This window comes from Cyprinus carpio, chromosome A8 (genome assembly GCF_018340385.1).
Source record: "Cyprinus carpio isolate SPL01 chromosome A8, ASM1834038v1, whole genome shotgun sequence".
Lineage (NCBI taxonomy): Eukaryota > Metazoa > Chordata > Actinopteri > Cypriniformes > Cyprinidae > Cyprinus > Cyprinus carpio.
Window position 1 is genome coordinate 21862925 of NC_056579.1, and position 21004 is coordinate 21883928.

General features: G+C 36.2%; 1 protein-coding gene across 1 annotated transcript in view; it reads left to right on the forward strand.

Moving 5' to 3' along the window:
• The window catches only part of LOC109110044 (protein dispatched homolog 3-like), a 42513-nt gene that overhangs the window by 4256 nt on the left and 17253 nt on the right, over positions 1-21004 (forward strand). The window contains exons 2-7 of the mRNA XM_042762792.1: positions 10599-11591; positions 12624-12843; positions 14568-14704; positions 17648-17782; positions 17864-18024; positions 19406-19545. Of these exons, the coding sequence (XP_042618726.1) occupies positions 10607-11591; positions 12624-12843; positions 14568-14704; positions 17648-17782; positions 17864-18024; positions 19406-19545 (1778 nt within the window). The 5' untranslated portion in view covers positions 10599-10606. The remainder of the gene's footprint in view (positions 1-10598; positions 11592-12623; positions 12844-14567; positions 14705-17647; positions 17783-17863; positions 18025-19405; positions 19546-21004) is intronic.

Here is a 21004-nt window from a genome sequence, read left to right on the forward strand (position 1 = left end):
GCTATGGCCTGAGGTTTCTCTCTAATGCTGAAAGTTTCATTTTAACCTTTTGGAGAAACGACTAGAGCTCTCAGATCTGATGCAGTTGGACACTCCAGCAAACTCCTCTGAAAACAGCCTGAGAGTCTCCAGCATGAACAGAGAGCTGTTACAGCATTGTTAGTCACGGCCTGAGGTGGCACACACACGTAGTGTCTAATGCATATTCAAAAATCACAACCGTGACACAATACAATCTCAAAATGGCTTGTTCTGATCTGATTGGCTGGCTTTATGCAATTTCTGAGAGTTGCTGTGCACAGGTGTTTATCAGTTCATCAAGAAACAAAAGTTCATAGGCTGCAGCAGTGCTTCCAGAGGGAAAACTAGGCCATGTTCTAAATGTAAACCTAACTTTTACAGGATTCTTTTTTTTGTCTTTTGGCAAAAATATCCTATTAATTTAGTCAATATTTCATTACGTCATATTTATGAATTTTAGTCAGACTATATGTGGTGAATTGTCCCTGAACAAATAAATTAATTAATTAAATCAAACATTCAAACATCTTGTATTTATTTTAAACATGTATCAACATTTAACAAAAACAACATGTTGTGAAATTCTGATTCTGATCATTTTCATTTTTGGGTGAACTATCCCTTTAAGGCCATGTCAAACCAATGTATACTTTAGTTTTTACACTAGGGTGTGCATACCGTGCATTTGACGTAAATTTCAACATTTGCATAATACGCATAATATGTTTAGGTACAACCATGTGTTGTGTAGTCTGTACGCTCAATTTTTTGCACTAATTTGTTGGCCTCTGTCCCAGGCCATAGTTACAGTGTAAAAATAAGCAGAACAACAAGAATCTATACTAGAAACGCAACAACAGTATAGACTTCCTCGTTGTCGAGCTTTTGTCCAAGGGGCTTGTAAGTACATGCATCTAGTTTAAATGAGTACAAAAACATTTTTTTTATTACTCATAATTAGTAACCCATAACACAAAAGTAAATTATACAAAAAAAAAGCACATGGATGAACTCTATAGCATCTTATTGATTACATTTAGCATTGTTTCTTTTACTATTCATAGTCAGAACAGACCTGTGACCATTTTTGTGACTGGCCAAAGAATCATTTTCCTATACTACACAGCATACTGAAAAATGTAACAAAATATGACAGAAATGTAGGACTGCTTACTTCACACTTTTAGGGAGCGGCTGTTACCTTAAAATATCTAGGTTCATTATGTTACAAAACCACCTCGAAATCAGCCAAGTCTCTTTCCTCCTCTGTCAATCATGAACGCTAATGTAGTTCTGTGACAGGCAGAGAGCATGCTGGGCTTCCACAGTGTAGAAAAATCACAATACCACGGGAGACTGTACCTCACAACCTCAGCAAACACAACACTGTGGTCCAGCCAATAACAGCTCATCCCTGCGCTGTCAATCAACAGCTAAATCTATTTAGATATCACCACTTGCACGGCTCCCAGGGAAAAAGAAATGACTGGAATCCCACCTCGCTTTGTATGAAGGCTTTTTTATCACTGTATTGAATTACAGCTGTAATCTACTGCACCATAAATATTACATTTGCTTTATTTCTTAGATAGAGGAGGATATTAAAACACGTAGTAAAGAGTTCTGGATGAAACAATGGACAGTGCAAATAACAGAGTCTGCACATTCTAGTAATAGTTTGGCAACAGCACTTTCTGGGTCAATTTAGGTCAGCTAAGTATTTTCGTAGCTCAATAAAGTGGATCACGACTGCAGCATCAAGGCAAATAGCATAAAATTGAACAGTGGCTTTAAATCTTCACTTCGGTTTGCTGGTGAAATCTCAGATCATGGAACTGAAGGAGAAAGTGAACCACTTGCAGTGTTTACTTTTTAGACCAAGCTGGGGTTATTTATACTACACCAAAGACAAAAACATTTTATCAAATAATTAACAAGCTAAATGAATGAAATTACAAACAGTGGTGGAAAAGAAAAGGTTACACTTAATTTGATGGTTCCCTTAAGAAATTCATTTGACTATAAATAACTTTGCATCTACATGTCAACTAACTCTCATTAGAGTATTAGTAGACTGTTAGGTTATGGTTACGGTTAGTAGAATAAGTTGATGGGCAGTTGCTTACAGTCAGTAGAATGTAATTTCTGTTCTCATTGTTTCTCACATGGTGTGATTTTAACCTTTATTAATTTATTTTTTAAAATTGTAACAGGATTGTTAGTAAAGTTTAAGGTCTTGCTCAATTTATTTTAAAATAATTCTTGAATTTCTGTTAATTTTTCAACTACCCAGCCAACAAAATATTCTAAAACATTTTGCTAATGTTCACATTACTTTCTCTGAATGTTCAAAATGTCCAGTTTTTTTCTTGGTTGTGCAACTGAATGAGTTTCTTTCTTCTGTTGAGCACAAAATATATTTTGAAGAATATTGGTAACCAAGCAGTTGACAGTAGTCATTGACTTCCTTACTAATTTTTCCAAAATTTTAATTTTTGTGTGAACTTTCCCTTGGTTGTTTCCCAAAGCCTCAGTAACATGCTCATACTTCTGTCATTTGGTTCAACAAAATAGCATTGTTGTTAATGGAGTCATGCGCAGTGGTGGAGTAATAACCTCTGCTAGTTAAATGATCACAATTAATGACAGATTATTATAGTTCATTTACACAAACAACTGCTTCTGTCATTTTTTAAATTGAGTGATTTATTTTTTTTGAATTGCATTTTATTTGTGTTTGGATTGGTTTTTGCTGTGTATGGATTTGTTTAATGTAGTCACCAGCTTTCTCGTTGCAGTACTGAACATGGCATCTAATGATTGGCTAAAGATGCTTTTGGGAAATGCACCTCAGCCTTGTATTATGATGTAGATCAACCAAATATTCACTGAAAAGGTCTTACTCAGAAAAATAAATAAAAAATGTAATTAATTAACATGCTGAAGGTAACACTAACTGAACTGTATATTTAATTAAAATAACATTAAAATACAGACAAAAAAAAGAAAAGAAAAAAAAAAGACAGCCATCTGTTTTTTAGTTGTTTTCTCCCCAGTTTTCTCTGTCTTTCATTTTCACGAGTCAGGAGGGAGAGAGGGAAAAACCAAGCAGATAGAACCGAGCAGGTCTGGCCCATTTCTCAGCTGCGAGTACAGGATCCCAGTGTCTTTCACGCATGGGGACCAGCAATGACAGCACAGCAACAGCACAACAGCAGCCATAATTAATGTGCTCATGATATGCTATATAGCCCAGTGTTTCAATTCTCCAAGCATGCATGCTTACAGTAAATGGATGAAGGTCTCAGGTGACATTATTGGGGACTATTTTCCACCTGCTTCAGGGAGAAGAATTAAGCTATTAACCCTTTTAACCAACCACACTCAGCAAGGGAGTTTTAAAATCAACATCAAATCAAAACAGACTCTGTTAACTAGGGGTGTGTATCTGTAACCAGTGTTGGAGAAAGGTACTGGAACTGGAATGCATTACAGTATTGTTTTACTACCTAAAAAAGTAACTAATTGTGTTATTTAGTTACTTTTTATGGAAAGTAATGCATTACATTACTTTTGCGTTACTTTTTCTCATCTGACATTGGGGTTGCTAGTTTGATTTTAATATAAATAATTCTATTTTTGGCAACTGTAAAAGCCCTTTCACTCCAAAAGTGAAATGAATAAACCTTTGGCTGAAGGAAATGTAAATTTGCATCCCCTAATCTAAAGTGTAAACTATTCATCACTTGAGTTACACATCATTTGTAGAACTTTCTTAACCGTTACAAATGATCTGTACTTGTATACAAGGCATTTAAAATACTTTCTACATCCCGTAATTGCTGTAACAAATGTACAAATGTGAAAATTCATCTCTGCTATTCCTCACCTGTTACAATGGATGCATTTTTGTAATTGATTTATTCATGCATTTACAACATCTATAACAGGTGTTGAACACTTAGTAGTATGTACAGCAGTGCTGACTGGTGAGGGTATAGACAGATGTTTTCTCTGACACACATGGAGTATTTTAATGCTGTGCACCTGATGTGATCTTCAGTGGAGCGTAAAACCGGTTCACTTCATCACTAGATCCCACACACTCCACGCAGAACAAGTCTGTGCTGATGAGAGAAAGGATTTAACACAACCCACTGGAATCCCCTGACTATAAGTCATTTACACACGTTTATTCACTTGACAACAAATAATTTATTATTCTTTAAATTTATTTTTGTGCTTTTTAACAGACCAGCTTACAACTTTAACAAATCATACATAAATTATATACTGATCATTTACTATTGGTTTGATCATCATTTGTTATTGATTAACAATTGTCTATTGAGATACTTGTACAATGTTGACATTTCAGTGACTTATAAGTGATTAATAATATATTAACTGCTTGATTATTTCATGATATGCTACTTTTTTAAGATTTAAAAAGGTTTAATTTATGACAGATTTGTAAATCGTTGGCATATTACTTGATAATCATTTGTGAATGTATAGTCATGTTTTGTAAATGATTAGTTCATTATTATCTAATCACTTGTAAATGATTTATAACTGAATCTACGAAACATACATAAAAATAAGAACATATCACTTATTAATCATTTATGAATGTTTTATAAATGATTAGTTCATCATTAACTAATCACTTATAAATGACTTACAAGTGAACTTTATTATAAAGTGTAACCGCAAAGATATTGGTCAATAAAATGGGATTAAATACATAGCTATACTTTAATAAGAAATCGCTCCAATTGATCCTACACTACAAACCAATAAAAAGCAAAGCGAGTTAAATGAATTTCCCATTCTATTTCTCAGACGTGTCTGGTACAGACAGCCTCGAGCCGTTGTGACACACTCGTTGTAGACACGGTGTTACATCACATGTCTGCTCAAGGGCTGCGGGAGTAAGTAAAACAGAAAAGCATCACACTGTATTTCTCTCTTGGAAGGTTTTATGTATTTAAATACACATATCAAATAGAAGAAAATGTTTATAATGTGGTACCTTATTTGATGTCATTCATGACAAGCTCTGAATTCTGAAAGACACACAATATACAGAAACTGCAACACGCTCTTTGTCATTCATAGAGTTTACACCCATTCTCTTAACACTCAGTATTGCATTGTAATTTTAAATGCTTATCTAAAATAACAGGCTGTCACCTGGCTCTGTTATCCTGTAGAAACAAGGAGTGACTGATTCTATTGAATTTTTTTCTATTATTTGATAAAATTGGTTATTCGTTTTGAAGTCATTATCCTTGCCTTTCTGTAATTGGCTTCAGTCACATCCCTATGATTAAATGTCTTTATACACATTCCTGTACACCTATTTTGTTCTACTCTTAAAAATAAAGGCTCTTGACTGGCATTGATGGTTCAGTGAAAAATAACATCCATGGAATATTTTCATTACACTCAAGGTCTTTTATGACTTTTGATCACCCAAAATGGTTCTTCTTTGGCATCACTTTTTTTTTTAATCCGTCACACAATGAAAGTAAAATGTAAATGCAATTTCATGCTGACTTTAAAAAAATGACTTCAAGTACTGGAGGAATAGTGTAAAGAATATAAAACAGGTTGAGAATTTGTTAGTGTTTCACGGGTCAATTCAATATACAATACAATTCTTCTTCTTCTTGCGTTTATGGTGGATCGCAGACTTATAAGTGCATTACCGCCACCTATCTCTCAAATGGACCATTGACACTCTATCTACAATCTCAATTAGGAGTGTCAGTGGTCCACTTGAGAGATATACAGTAAATACTGTTCAGTTTCTTTGCACAGACTGATCATTTTGTGTCTTTACACATCAATGTATCATCACGAGCCGCAGGGTTTAATTTGGTTTTGTTTGTGTATGTTTTTTTTCTTTATTGTATGTTTTTAGCCATGATTCCCATCCACTTCCATTATAAGACTGACAGACTGCAACGGTTTGTGTTAAAAATCTCCATTTGTGTTCTACTGAAGAAACAAAGTCACCTACATCTGACAAAAGTACTATTTATATATTTAGGGAAAATACATAGTGCATCTTTAAGAGATAGTACAAGAGAATGTGTCTTCACCTGCTGTAATTGCTCTTATGAAATTGCACAGGTTATTTTAAAACGTACTGTATTAGTGTATATTAGAACAAATTAGAGCTGTCATTTTGGGTGTCTTCTCAGCATCAAAATACAGCCCTAGTGAAGCATTGTGACTCTCAGCTGTCAAAATGGACATTAACCCGGATTGCGTAAAGCTGCTGTGGTCAGCACTAGGGATGTGCATTTGATGTGAATGATAAATTGTTGTATTTGACGTCGTAAGAGGCATTACCCCACTCCGATTTGGGGACAACTAATGTTTATTTAAGCAATATAGCAAACGTGCAAAGTATGCATAATGGTGCTGTGCTGTAAATAATGGACCTCATTACCCGAGGTGTCAGAATGCAACATCTTACATTGTCTCTTAAGCTGTTTAGTATCACGGCTGATACAACAAATGGATTGCAGGTCATCACGGAGCACTGAATTAGTCATGACTACTCTCGTTCTCTAGGATTTCCTCAACAGCCTACAGCTATATATCTCAGAAAATGGTGCAATCACATTTTACATGGCAGGAAAGATTCACAAATCATTTTTGTGACAGATCTGGAATAGGAAGTGGGATTTTCAAAGCAGGACAGGGTTTGTGACACTTACATAAAGCAAAAAGATTTGCAGTTGCTCAGTTTTTTTGAATTGTAGATGGTCATAGTGCTCTGTATTGCTGTAAGAAACAGTATCAGCCTGTAGTTTGACAGTGAAAGACTAGGAAAGAGTGACCATCATTAGTTTTTGAGGACCAGTGATCACCCACAGTACAGTCCACACTTATGCCAAAAAACAGTCATATCATGTGGCCATTATAATATGAGGGCAGATTATCTTGATGAAGTAGAAAAAATAAAACATAAAAGAACATAATTCTTGAAAACAACATATTAAAGCTGCAGTCTGTAAGTTTTGCCTCTTTGTCGCCATCTCTGTTTGAAACCTGCATTGCGGAATGATCTTCTTTACGTGGGTTGTGCATCGGGACGGCTCCTGAGCACGGGTTAATCTAATGTTTTGAAGAGTATGTGTGGCTGTCAGTCACCGCACCAGTGTGGATAGTCACTGTACTTCAGAATTACAGATACTTCGTCTACCAATGCTGATTGAATCTAACGATCGCAAAGTTAGCTCCGGTCACGTTAAACCATGCAAATTATTATTATTGTTGTACGTACTTTGTTCTCAAATTGTCAAAATGTTAACAACATCCACATTGCGTGAATAAGTGAATTTATAGTGTGTATTGGCGTTATCTGTAGAATTCAATTTCTGTTATTGTCATTCCATTCGAATGTCATCAAAAGAAATTGTTCTATTAACCTCAAAAAGCAATCTCTTCCTCTATCTGTCTCTTTCGCTCTTTTCAAAAATTCATTCTCAGCCTAATGAATTTGTCCTCTGCTGAGGCAGATGTTGAGCTCTCGACATACCGTGAAGACAGATGTTGGTTCCCATCCTCTTGAGATGCCACCAACCAAATATCCTGCTTAAAATAACCATCCTCTCCTGTGGAGGAACAGCAGCCATCATGACTGAATTGAAAACGGAATTGAAGACAAAAAAACAATTAAATATTTTACTTTGATGAATGTAAACAGCTTAAATGGAATCATATCACTGTTTAATATGTTTAATTTATATTCTGATCCTGTCATCATACTGTAGTTCTTTATTGATTTTGTGGTGGATTTTTTATGGTATTGAAAGATTTATTTTCCATAGAGAGAAAACTGATCAGCTAAGCATAGGCAAATGATTATTGACAGACTTGCAATCACCAGAAGATTATTTCACATTCAGAATGAATCACAGATGAATATTTCATTTAGATAATTGTTTTAGTCATCATAAAGGAAAAGAAGGTCTGCTGTCCTTCAGTCTCTTCACATTACTTCCCGTCTTTTCCCATCACTACCTACCATAAACACCAAGTCAATCAATCAATCAATCAATCAATCAATCAATCAATCAATCAATCAATTTTTGATTTGATTAGTTTTGTTGTGTGTAGTTTTTTTGTAAATGATGACAGAATTTTATTTTTGTGGTGAACTATGTAATTTTGGTTGAAAATGAGCTGTAAAAGTTTTTTAAGACAACAAACAAATACTTCAAATGAAGCATTCATCTCATAAGAGCCCATAGAGCTTACACTAGACGTACACCTGGGCTTAGCCTGCGGTGTTTGTGTATTGAAAGGTGACTTTTAAGTGGCTTCTATCTCAGAATGCTAATTACTACCTCAACAGCTTATCAGTTTTCCAGGAGGGTCTATTTAACGGCTAAATCAAGCATCGATCCACCACAGACCGTCTGATCCCAGGAGGAAAATCTTCAGAATCTCTGAGGGGCAGAGATATGGGGATGAAGCATCCGTACCTGTCTGCCTCCCTTCTCTCTCTCTCTCTCTCTCTCGGCCCCTGGGCTCTACACTCTGCTGAAAGTCAATGACTTCCTGGCCTTGTGCTTGCACACTGGGCTCTGGGGGCAATCTGTGTTGAAAATGAAATGGTACAAGCTCAGTTCCACGCTGCTTCGGGCTGTATTGTACATTAGGCAGGTCTTACAGTGGACTCCTGTCTCTCTCTGTCAGCAATTAGGCAGGCTTAGACGAGTTGAATGATTTAATTTTCAGTGATGCTGCCAACTGTGTGTCAGCTGCTGATAGCATGTTATCTCTGGCTCTCTGTCCCTGTTCTCTCTCTCTCACTAGTTCGCTCTGGCTCTTTTTATTTGAGTGTGTATAAGTTTAGATATGCTCTAAGCAAAGTGGGCTTTTCGATAATATTAGCATAAATCCATGTCATTTTGTAATGTAAATGCATTAAAATAACTTGCAATTATCACTGATGATTGAAGACCAGCAGTAGTTATTTTCTTTTTGATCGCATAATAATGGCAGCATATACGGTAATGCTTAAAGACTGGATTAAACTTGGCTGAGGTTTCTTTTATAAAGATTGTTTTGTCAGCACGTAATGGGTTTAATTACTAATTAAGATTAATAAAAAATTTGGAGATGTTTCATAAATACCTCTATTTCATATTTTTTTTATACAATTGTTCATAGTTTGTCACTTGTCAATGTAGTCACCACAAAATGTTAAGTTCAATTCAATTCAAATTTATTTGTATAGAAAATGCATGTGTCTGCATTACAATTTAGAGTGATCTGTTATCAGAAGTGAATGTGTCCAAATAATGTTAATTTCACAAAGATAATAGAATCATACAGTTAGCTAACATTAATTAATTTTAGGCAGACGCTCATTAAAGTGATTAATACAGGTGTGATGCTAATGATTACAATGTAGAGGAATTTTGGCAGTTCTGTATGTCGATTCAAGTTGGTGTCATCTGGGGTCCTCTCAGGGGTCAGCATCAGGTCTTCACAGGTGTTTGGTCATCTGAAGTCTTTCTATAAGGCTGGATCCATGCTGGGGCTGGCGTAGTATCTAGTCACCTTGAGATGGGCATAGGGACAAAAAGGCAAATGGAAATTAATTAGCATAGCTGCCGTTCATGCTAAATGTGATATTATTAAATCAGTGGTTCTCAACCAGGGGGCCGGGGCCCACTAGGGGGCCTCAGGAAACGTCCAAGACAGGATGAAATAAAAGATTCAAGTACACTTGACCTTCTGGAATCAAAATAAATTGTGAATAATTAATTTGATATATCAATACTCTCAGTTTCTATTAATAAATCATTTTTGAGAACAAGTTTTGAATATTGAATATTTTGTTGGGCAGTGGGGAGCGTTTGAGTCCACTGCATTAGCTAACAAATATCAGGAAGGCATCTGTACTCAAATGCTACTAGATCTTTACTCAAAACTACCATCACTTTTTGCAATAACTACCTGGTGTCAAGGTGATTCTTATTGAATGCATTTATTATTTTTAGAGGAATGATAATGAGATTTAATTTTTTTTCACAGTAAAATACTGGTTTAAATTTCCTAAATTATGATGAAAATAATTTTACAATGCAAAATAATAGTAATGTTCCCCAAAAAGTGTCCTGCAGATACAGCCATTTAGTATTCAAAATGCTCCCCTACTATGAAATCTCCTCACAGTTCGGTGAGAAGAATATATTATCGCACACATGCACGTACTTCCTCTAGGTTCAGCATCTCATACCAGAGGCCAAACCATCTGCCAGCCTGATCACTGGCCTGTGAGACTTGGTTCACCGTTTCCTTCATTTCTTTTCACCACTCACTTCCCAGAGGCCAAAACCTTCCAAGATTACATTTACAGAATGACAGACTTAATGTCTGTGTCCTTCTCTTAGCAGCGGCCAGCTGAGAATAACCTGCCACTCTCTTAAGGATGCTCCGTAAATCAAGTGCACTTTATTGTTGTGTTCACCTGTCCAGAAGCAAACTGGAGCACCCAGAAGGCCAAAAGGTGTTAATGTAAGTGTTTTGTGTCTTTGTTGTAGTGGCTGCCATGGATTCGGAAGATGAACCATTGTTGCTCCAAGGTACCTGGAACCTAAGTGAGTTTGAAGAGCAAGAGGAGGAGGAAGAGGAAGAGGAGGGAGATGGAGGAACAGAACAAGTAAATGGAGACGAACAGGTCTGTAAAGGGTTTTGGTGGGCTTTGGGCTGGGTGTACACGCAGCCCTGGGCGAGCGGGCTGGTTCTGGCTGTGGGATTTCTGGTACCCTTCGCCCTCTCGGCTTATATGTTCCTACGCTGTGAACCACTAGACATTGACCTTTCTTACAGCGCATTTGAGGTCAGGAGTCATGCCTCGGCAGAACGTTTTGATGCTCTTACCATTGCCCTGAAAAGCCAGTTAGGGTCTTGGGACAGGCACAGGCGTGACGCCGAGGGATTTGACCTTGAAGCCAATGCTCTGAGGGACCTTTTGTTGCTCATGGTAAACCGAAAAGGGAAGGATGTTTCTACACTGATGAATGTCACAGAACCCACAGGGATCTTGGGACAGACTGAGATGGAGGTACACAATGACAACAAACAGTTTGGAAATGAGAAAAACAACAAGATGAAAGAGAAAAAAACAGACTCTGTAAAGCCTAACATAGCAGTAAACCTCAATTCAAGTGGTACCGAAGATCACAGGAAACCAGACTCACTCTTAATGAGGAAGCGAAGATTTGCGGGTTACTCCTACCTCCAGACCCAGGCCCTCTGGAGGATAGAGCTAGTGTTTGTGGCCCAGGGCGACGAGGATAACAACATCTTCACCCCCGAACGCCTTCACACCATACACCACGTAGAGAGACTTCTAATGCAGCACCCTCAGTTTCAGCAGTTCTGCTGGAAGCCACTGGAGGCGTTGCGAGACTTGCCACTGGGACCTTCCTTCTGCTCTCCTCCAAGCTCCCTTCTGTCCTACCTCTTTCCCAGTGAGCGTGGGGGTAAGATCTACTATGATGGAATGGGACCCGATCTAGCTGACATACATGGTGAGTTGTTGGGGGGCCAAACTATTTCACTCTCCATCAACAATTCAGAAATCCTCATTTATTTTTAACTTGAATATTTTTTAATACTGTATATTGAGTAAAATGAAGCTTAGTTACAGCAAATAAGCTCAGCTAAACTCTCTAAAAACAGTAGTATGCTTTATTTGATTAACTGCTGATTCTTCATGGTTTCTAGCTAGTCCAAGTTGGTCGTTAGCTGTTTCATGTTGGTTAAGATGGTTGGCCAGTTTGACTACCAGTTGGTGAAGAACTGGCTGATCTGTAAGACCACCTTGGACCTGAAACTTGCCAGCTTGACCATGTTAAACTGGAATGGCCTGGTTTCCCAGTAGAGTTAATCCTGGTTAACATATATCAGGGGTGTCCAGTTCTGCTTCTGGAGGGCCAATATCATATCCACCTTATTTTTCAATGCGGAAGTAAGCCATTTTCTGTGAATGTGCGAAACTTCCAGTTAGCTGGAAGACCGGAAGCAGACACATTAAATTTACAAATGGCTGCGTCCGCTCTTATGGGAAAAGTAAGGTTGATAGAGTTTAGCTCTGAACCGCTCCAACACACTGGCTTGGAAGTTTCCAGTGATCCTGAAGACCTTGATTAACTAGTTCAGGTGTGTCCAATTAGGGTTGGAGTTAAACTCTTCAGCAAAGCGGCACACTCGAAGCAGGACTGGACTCCCCTGGACACACATATTGTATAGAGCTGGGTTTTACTTTCATTTTCTACATTTGTGAATGTAATGGAGTATTTAGGTACAACCCCAGTCAAACACACCTGAACCAGCTAATCTAGGTGTTCAGGGCTACTTAATAATTACAGACAGGTGTGTTGGAGCAGGGTTGGAACTGAAGTCTACAGGATGGTAGCTCTACAGGAGCAGGACTGGAGATGCCTGTTATAGAGTAACCACAAATGGTGGCTTTTTAATGTTCATGGCCTCTTCATAATTTCGTCCAAATGAAAACTGAAATCTTTTTTGATAAAACTGATTGTAGAATCCTCTATTCTCAGGGGCCCTGAGCTTGGCGATCACTCATCCGCAGTTTTACTGGTACGTGGATGAGACACTCACACCAGACAAGCTTCAGTCCTCTCTTCTTCGCAGTGAGATCCATTTTGGAGCTCCTCTTCCCTCGTTCTACTCTCTCCAAGACAGACCTCTAGAACAGAGACATCTCTACAGAGACTTTGTGGTGCAGTATGCGGACATCCTGTCACAACAATCCACCAGGTGGGTGTTGTTGAGATCACAGCTGGTGTTGGGATGATTTAAACAAGAAGACTTATTGTTTATTTGGTCTAATAGCTTGCACGGTTAGTAAATGCAGAATCGATTTAACAAACATATAAACCAGGAATTCAGCAAGAGATTCATGATTGCTTGTGGGGCATTAAAGATGGTGCTTAAAGTGCCTAGAGTGTGCCTTGATGCAAACATTTATTTAATTATTTATTTTTAATAAATGAAGCTATCTTTCTAAATTTAATCAGTTGCTGAAGATTAGAACATAGACCATAAAGAATAAAAACATGCAAAATTGAATTGATCCCAGTTGGTGGAAGCTTTATTCCCACCCAGTCTTCTCCCATACATGTAACTTGTCTTTTTCTTATGCATATCCTTACCTGCATATCATTCCAATTTGCATATTGCCAAGTTGTTAAGTGAGATATTAGACTGCTAAAAGTACTTTTTTTAAATTTATAAACATTTCTAAACATCCTTAAAGATAAAATTACAAGACATTGGGACATGTTTTCAGAGAATATACAGTATTTTGAATAGTCCCTTTTTCTTGTTTAAAGTATAACTTTTGCAGTTTTGCTTCTCGGGGTAATTTATTGTGTTTTGAACATTACATTTTTTTTTCTGGAAATACAACAAATATATGAAATAAATAATTAAAAAAAAAATTGTACAAAGTAAAGAAGGTTAATGCAACCTTTCAGAGGATGAGGATTTAATTGCGATTAGGGCTACAGTTCAAGTGTGACTGGTAAGCCATTTGTCTGCATAATGTTGTCCTTTGTAAAATGCATTCATGCAGTTCAGAACACATACACACACACACAAAAAATTTTTAAAACATGAACCTTCCCTGCCATGGAAAATGTTTTCCAATTGCAATCAGTTATGCAAAATGAATGAACTCCTTTCAGTGCTCACCTCCATTCAATAAGATGGCATTTTTATTCTAAAAGTGATGTACTGTAAATGAAAATTAAAGTGTGTGTGAGAATTGTCATAAGGCAGAATTTTCTTTCATAAATATGACATCTATAACGGCGCCATGAACTTATGAGGACAATCTCAATGGCACAATGGTGATGAATGATGGCTCAGTCCTCCCGCTTTTCTGTGCAGCAGCTGGAGATACTGTTCACTTTAATAACACAAAACTAACGGGTTATATATAAATGATTAAACACACAATGGGAGTCTATTAAGTCACTAAGTATTCCTTAGTGTCAATAACAAAAGTCAGTTTGTCAGATGTTTTGATTTTGGCTGCAGTCATCTTTGCAAATGAAGCCCCAGAAGGATGATCACAGACTTTGAAACGAAACAAAACCAGCCATGAATCAGAGACAAAGACTCAAAGCTTTATTACATCTGCAAACCACCCCTAATATACATACTGCTGTCAAGACAGTGAATGTAAGCAGATGCTCTTCAAATGACAGTCATTACTGCCAGCATGACAGTGGTAGGAGGCCTAGAAATGAGCTAGTGGCCAGACTCAGAATAGGCGCTCGTTGTAGCTCTGGTACTGTAATAACTCCTTTAAGAGCCCCCCGATGTAATTAAGATAATCTTTTTCCGTCCGCTAATGTGTGCCCATTTTCTCTCTCATCCCCCTCATCTGGTCCTTCTATTATAATACATCTTCTGATGTCAACCATAACCCATCTTGACTATCCTTCTCTCTCATCCCTTTTTTATTCTCTCTTCAGTAAAGTGAAGGTGTTGTACGGGGGTACGGAGTTATTTGATGATGAGGTGCGCAAGACCTTCCACAGTGACATGTTGCTGGCTTTGTTCAGTGGGGGATGCATTACTGTCCTTGTGTACGTTCTCACCTCATTTTCTGGTAAGACACTCACCAAGCATTCCAATCAAATAAACCTGCAGACACCATGTTTTACAGAGAGTTAAGGCTTTTGCTGTGCAGTCACCACATGTTCAATGTTCAATATATAAGTATATTAACAATTCTATATGCAATTCTTTCAAGTTATTAGTTGATGAACTCTATGCTAGTTACATTTAGCAAGCAACAGAGAAACTTGGTGCAGAGAATTCATTGTTTTGATTGACTGAGCACTAATATTTTTTGGATTTAGTCTGTATCACTTTGTTTGTCTGTGTTTGCTGTTAGTCTGTGCAGTGGTGGTGGTGGGGGGGTCGGGGGTGGGGGTGAGCCTTTCTGCAAGTTACATCTATCAACCTTATTTTTAATGTAAGAGCTGGCACAGACATTTTTAGCTTGAATGTGCAAGGCTTTTAAGCTTCTTGCAGTTATTTTTGCTGTACACTCCATAATACAAGGCTTAATGCACTGTTTTAATATGAATGAATTTTTATATTGATTTTTCACATGTGTTTTTCCCATATTTTGAATTACAAATTGCATTGAATTGCATTTAAGGGTTAAAGGAAATGTCTGTACACTTAATGGAAAATATACTGGTAACTTTTTTTTTTTTTTTGCCAGGCCATTATCTGTTTTTTCGACTGATTGTTTTCTTACAGTGTATAAAAACAGTCCTTTATGCTGCTTGATGTTGCTGTATGTTACCATTTTATTTTAATTTATTATCATCATCCATTTTAATTGATAACTTTCAAAATTTATTACAATCAGAAACACTGGTTTGTGTAATGTGTGCTAATATTTAATTAAGTGCACGGAGAAGGAGTATAGTTTTACTGTTTACTGCACTTTGTCTTGTAGGTCCCATTAGTTAACATTAGTTAATGTGTTAACTAAAATTAACTAGCAATGAGCAATTCATTTGATACAGTATGTATTAATCTTTGTCAAGCTTAGTTTTGAAAAAAATAAAAAATCGGCTCAAGTCCATTAAATAATATTAACCGATAATGTTAATTTTAATGTATCAGTGAATGAACTAAGATAAAAAAAAAAAAAAAAAATGTTTTAGAAGTAATCTTTTTAGGCCACATTTTATATTATGGTCCAATTCTCACTATTAACTAACTATTAATTATGATTTTTGCCTTAATAATCTCCTAATTTGCTGCTTAATAGTAAGTAAGGTAGTTGTTAAGTTTAGGATTCAGGGCTCTAAAATATGGTCACAAAGATTGTGGTGTTTAATATGTGATTTATATGTGCTTTATAAGTACTAATATGCTGTAATTTTGATGGTAATAAGCAATTAGTTAATAATGAGAATTGGTCCTTAAAATAAAGTGTTGCCATTTTTTATTTTAAGAACTATTTCTTAATATTGTAAGAATATAGAATTAATTTATTTCATTTATCATGAACTAACAGTGCACAATACTGCTACATATACTTTTTTTTTTTGGTCAATTTCAAGTTGTATAAATTAACAATAGCTAACATATTTATGAAAAAACAAACTCTTACATTGATAAATTAACATTAATATACATTAATACATGCTGTCAAAATGGTTACTTCATGATCAAATGTATTAATAGTGTTAACAAATTGTATTGTTTTGTATTGCAAAGTGTTACCTATTTATAAAAATGAAAAAAGCTGATTTAATTTCATAGATCAGATGGACATTGACTGGTCAATACATGAATTCAGCCTTGCTAAAGTATTGTAGCAGATATGATTTAAGCTTTAACCTTGTTTTTATGACTGGTTTTTCATTGAAATTGCAACTGGATTTCATTTTCTCGTCTACAGAAAGGCCTCAGTATGCTTTGTATCAAAATATGTGTCAACAGATAAGCTGCAAATGATTTCTGAGATGAAATCTGACTGATGTCTTGAACCTGCACAGACTACCCACACATGCAGCAGCAGGAGTTTACAACTTTGTGCCGTATGACTTAATTAGGCACAGCGGTAAACATATGTTTCAGCTAAGAGTCTAATAAAAGCAGACTTGTTGATGATGCAGACTTGAAGGTGCATGAACTGTGACTTTGGTTGTTGTGCAATTCATCAAGTAAATCTTATCGATTTGGCAGTCTCTCAGCTCCACGGCTGGTTTTCTTGGTATATATTAGCTTGAAGTACTGATGCAAACTATAGCTCAGCCATCAAAATAACGTAGTGCTTATAAAAAGGCTATTGTTGTAGTGCTACGTTTGCTTGCAGTTTGTGTGCACAGCCATTCATTTCAGTGAATCGTTCAATTTGGATGATTTATTAAATGAACTTGTTGGAAAGAGAGTCGCTGTGCAGCATCTAAAGCAAAATATTTTGTGAAATTGTGCTGTTTATTGCTGTTTTTTGACTGAGTTTAACATCACACCATTGAAATGTTTGGTGTCATTAAGATTTACTTTTATTCAGCAAGGACACATTAAATGAATCAAAAGTGACAGTAAAGACTTTTATATTGTCACAGAAGATTTATACTTTCAAATAAATGCTGTTGAATTAGAATGATTTCTGAAGGATCATGTGACACTGAAAACTGGTGTAATGATGCTAAATATTCAGCTTTGTATCACAGGAATAAATAATATTTTAAAGCATATTTAAATAGAAAACATTATATATATACTGTATATATCTGTGTCCGTCTTCATTTCAAGCTGCAAAGCAACAAAATCTGATTATTTTTAAAGGGGGGTGATTCTTTTCTATACCCACTGTATATAGAACTAATAAAAGCAACTCATACTTTGATATCTAAAAAGTTGATATCTAAATTATTTCAGTTCTTGATAAATGCTGTTATGATTGCATGTACAATTATGGAAACGCTCTTAAAATAGTTTATCCTGCACTGAAAGTCAGCAGTGTAATTTCTTGCTTTGACATTATGCTTCATACACCATCCATTTAATTTCTCTGCAGTGTTTCAGACGTTCTTTGGCTTGGCCAGTATTGGTCTGAGCTGTCTCGTGGCGCTCTTCTTGTATCATGTGGTGTTCGGAGTGAAATATCTCGGCATTCTCAATGGAGTGGCAGCTTTCGTGATCATCGGCATTGGTGAGAATAATAAAAGATCAACCTACGAGCATTGTAAATGAACATAAAGACTGTTGAATCTTCCTCTTTCTTTCCTTCCAGGTGTGGACGATGTGTTTGTGTTCATCAGTACATTCAGACAGTCAGCCCACCTGACTTGTTCAATGCAGCGTATGATTTACACAATAAAGACAGCAGGCCGAGCCACGTTCCTCACGTCCTTCACAACAGCTGCAGCATATGCTGCAAACACCTTCTCACAGGTGCAGTCAGCCGAGCAGAATAACAAATATATCCAGGAAATCAATCCTCAAAACAAAAAAAAATCTATCTTGAGTTATATTAAGTGTAAAATACCCAGGATACATCAGGGTTTTATGGATCATATAGAATATGGAGCTCGAACAATATATTTATAGGGCCAAAAGTATAAATTCTGATAACTTGTAATGTAAATCAGTGAGATTTTTATAACAGTATTGCAGATTACTTTTATAAAATGCATATAAATATCAATAATATTAGTAAGATTATATATAAAAGCTTACTTTTAAACAAAGCTCTGTAGTTTCAAAACTTATAATGCATTGCAATACAGTGATTATTGAAAGATGAATAAATAAATGTTCCTCAAAAGCCTGATGATTCATACTGTGCATTTCTTTATTATACTCCATTTAATTAACGTCAACAAAAAATGATGTATGGATAATCGAGTAAACCTAAGCTGCTTCATTCCAGTAAGTGTTAAGTAAATTAGATCTGTCATGATTGGCTAACCTTGACATATTAATCAGGGTTGCCAGGTCTGCGTGACAAAAACAGCTTAATTGGTGCTCAAAACTAGCTCAGTCGTGTTCTGGGGGGAAATGGGTATCAAAATGTGTGCTCCAGGGTGACAAAAAACCTCCTTCCACGGGGTTCAACCTCGATCACAATCACATTCCAGGGGGCGGGGATTTCGTTTCAACTTGCAGGCTAAAAAAACATCCCGGGGCAGCGTTATAAAAGTAGCCCAATTCCATGGGAGAGCCGTGACATTGGCAACACTGATGTTAATGTAATTCACATTGTTGCTCATCAGGGTTGTTTACTAAATACTACACATGCATATGTCAGTCTGCTCATGGTCATGAAGTCAATTTCCCTGATGAGTTTTGCTAGGATGGTCAATTTTACACTATAAAAAAATAACACAATTTAAAAAATTCTGCTTTCAATCGTGACCTGTGCCCTGCACATTCTGTAATTTTCCTGTCAATAAAGCTTTAAGTGCTGTGATAAAACAGGATAAATTTCTGACTGAACTTGAGGATTTGTATGTGACCTCCTACTTTGAAGCTCAGGATCTAACATCAGTCAAAAAATAAACACCATGAGCATAAAATGATGAAATAAGCTGCAAGAACATGTAGAGTAGACAGTCAAACATTGCTTTATCTTTAAAGAGGGGTCTTATTTTATTCACATTAGTTTTTGTACCCATGGGGCTTTTATGTTTCTGTCACCGACTCATGTTTATTCAGTAGTGTATACTGGCATCAAGAATCCCGCCGGTTAATTTATTTTAAAACATGCAAAGGAGTGAAACAATTCTGACAACACCTGACGCGTGACCTTTATCTGTTTTGTATGCATCATTAGATCCCAGCGGTTCATGACTTTGGTCTGTTCATGTCTCTCATTGTGAGCTGCTGCTGGCTTTGGGTGTCCGTTCTCATGCCTGCTGCCCTTTGCATCTGGAGTCAGTGTGGAGCTGCTCATGCCAACACCTGTCCCAAATGGTAGATTGTGTTATGTCTTCTAAAATGTTTTTTTTTTTTGTTTATTTGTTTTTTTGAGAAATGTGCATGTTCTTTCTTTCAAATTGCTTAAGTTTTCTGTCATATTGTTAATCAATTAAATAGATAGTAGTTGAATTACTTTCTTCTGTGGATACAGAAAAAGATATTTTGAGAAAGTGTTTTTTTTTTTCATACAATGGAAGTTAATAGCCACCAAAACTGTTTGGTTACCAACATTTATCAAAATATCTCAACCTGTTTTCATGGGAAAATGCAATTATTTTAAAAGGTGGCAATTTCATATTATTTTATACGATGAGAATCTTATAAAAGCTTTGATTTTTAGGGAAAAAGTAAGCATGAAGGTCCACATTAGTGGGGCATAAGCAGATTGTACAAAAAAAAAATGCAAATAAGATTGTTTAAATTCAGACGAACTAGCCAACAATTCACCAAAATGTAAAAGACTTATGATTTGCCATTGTGTATGAATTTTTGATTGTGTATAATTGTGAGATTGTGTTGTGTATCTTTTGTGTTTCACAGAAGAAGAAAAGTCATACAGGTTTTAATGACAACAGAATGGTGGTGACAGAATTTTCATTTTTGGGCAAGCTATCCATTTAAAGTAATAGTTCGCCAAGAAATTCAAATGATGTCATCATTAACGTCATCATGTTGTTCCAACCTAGTATGACTTTCTTTCTTTAATGGTATACAAACAGAAACAAAAATCAATGTGCCGGTCACTCTTTTCCATGAAATTACATTGAATGAAGACAGAACCTTTCAAGATTCAAAAAATGAAGCAAAAAAATCATAAATGCATCATAAAAGCAGTCCAGGTATGACTCATGAGAGAAGTAGCCATGTCTGTTTAATGAATCATTATTTTGAGCTGAATCTTGTTAATGAATCAGCTGATCCAGTTTGTTAAACTGGTCTCAATAATTTGTTCATAAACCTACGGATCCATTTCTCAAGATAAATTCACTGACTCCAGTAAGGTAGTTGTTAAGTTTAGGATTAAGGGATCTAAAATGTGGAAATGCAGGATAAGGCATTAATATGTTCTTTATAAGTACTAATGAACAGCCAATATGCTAGTAATATGCATGCTAATAAGCAACTAGTTAATAACGAGAACTGGTCCTTAAAAAGTGTTACCCTTTAAACTTGTCTGTTTCTCAACTAAAGCTATTGCACAAGTCAGATGGACCACTTTTATGGATCTTTTGCATTGCTTTGATGCGTGAATGCTTCAGTCCCCATTCATTGTAACTGCATAGAAAAAAGTGACAAGCACAGTCTTCAAAATATCTTCTTTTGTGCTCCACAGAAGACAAGGTCAAGTCATACAGGTTTGGAATGACATGAAAGTGAGTAAATGGTAACGGAATTTTTTTTTTTTTTTTTTTTTTTTTTACAGAACATATACAAATTCTGTCATGAATAACAC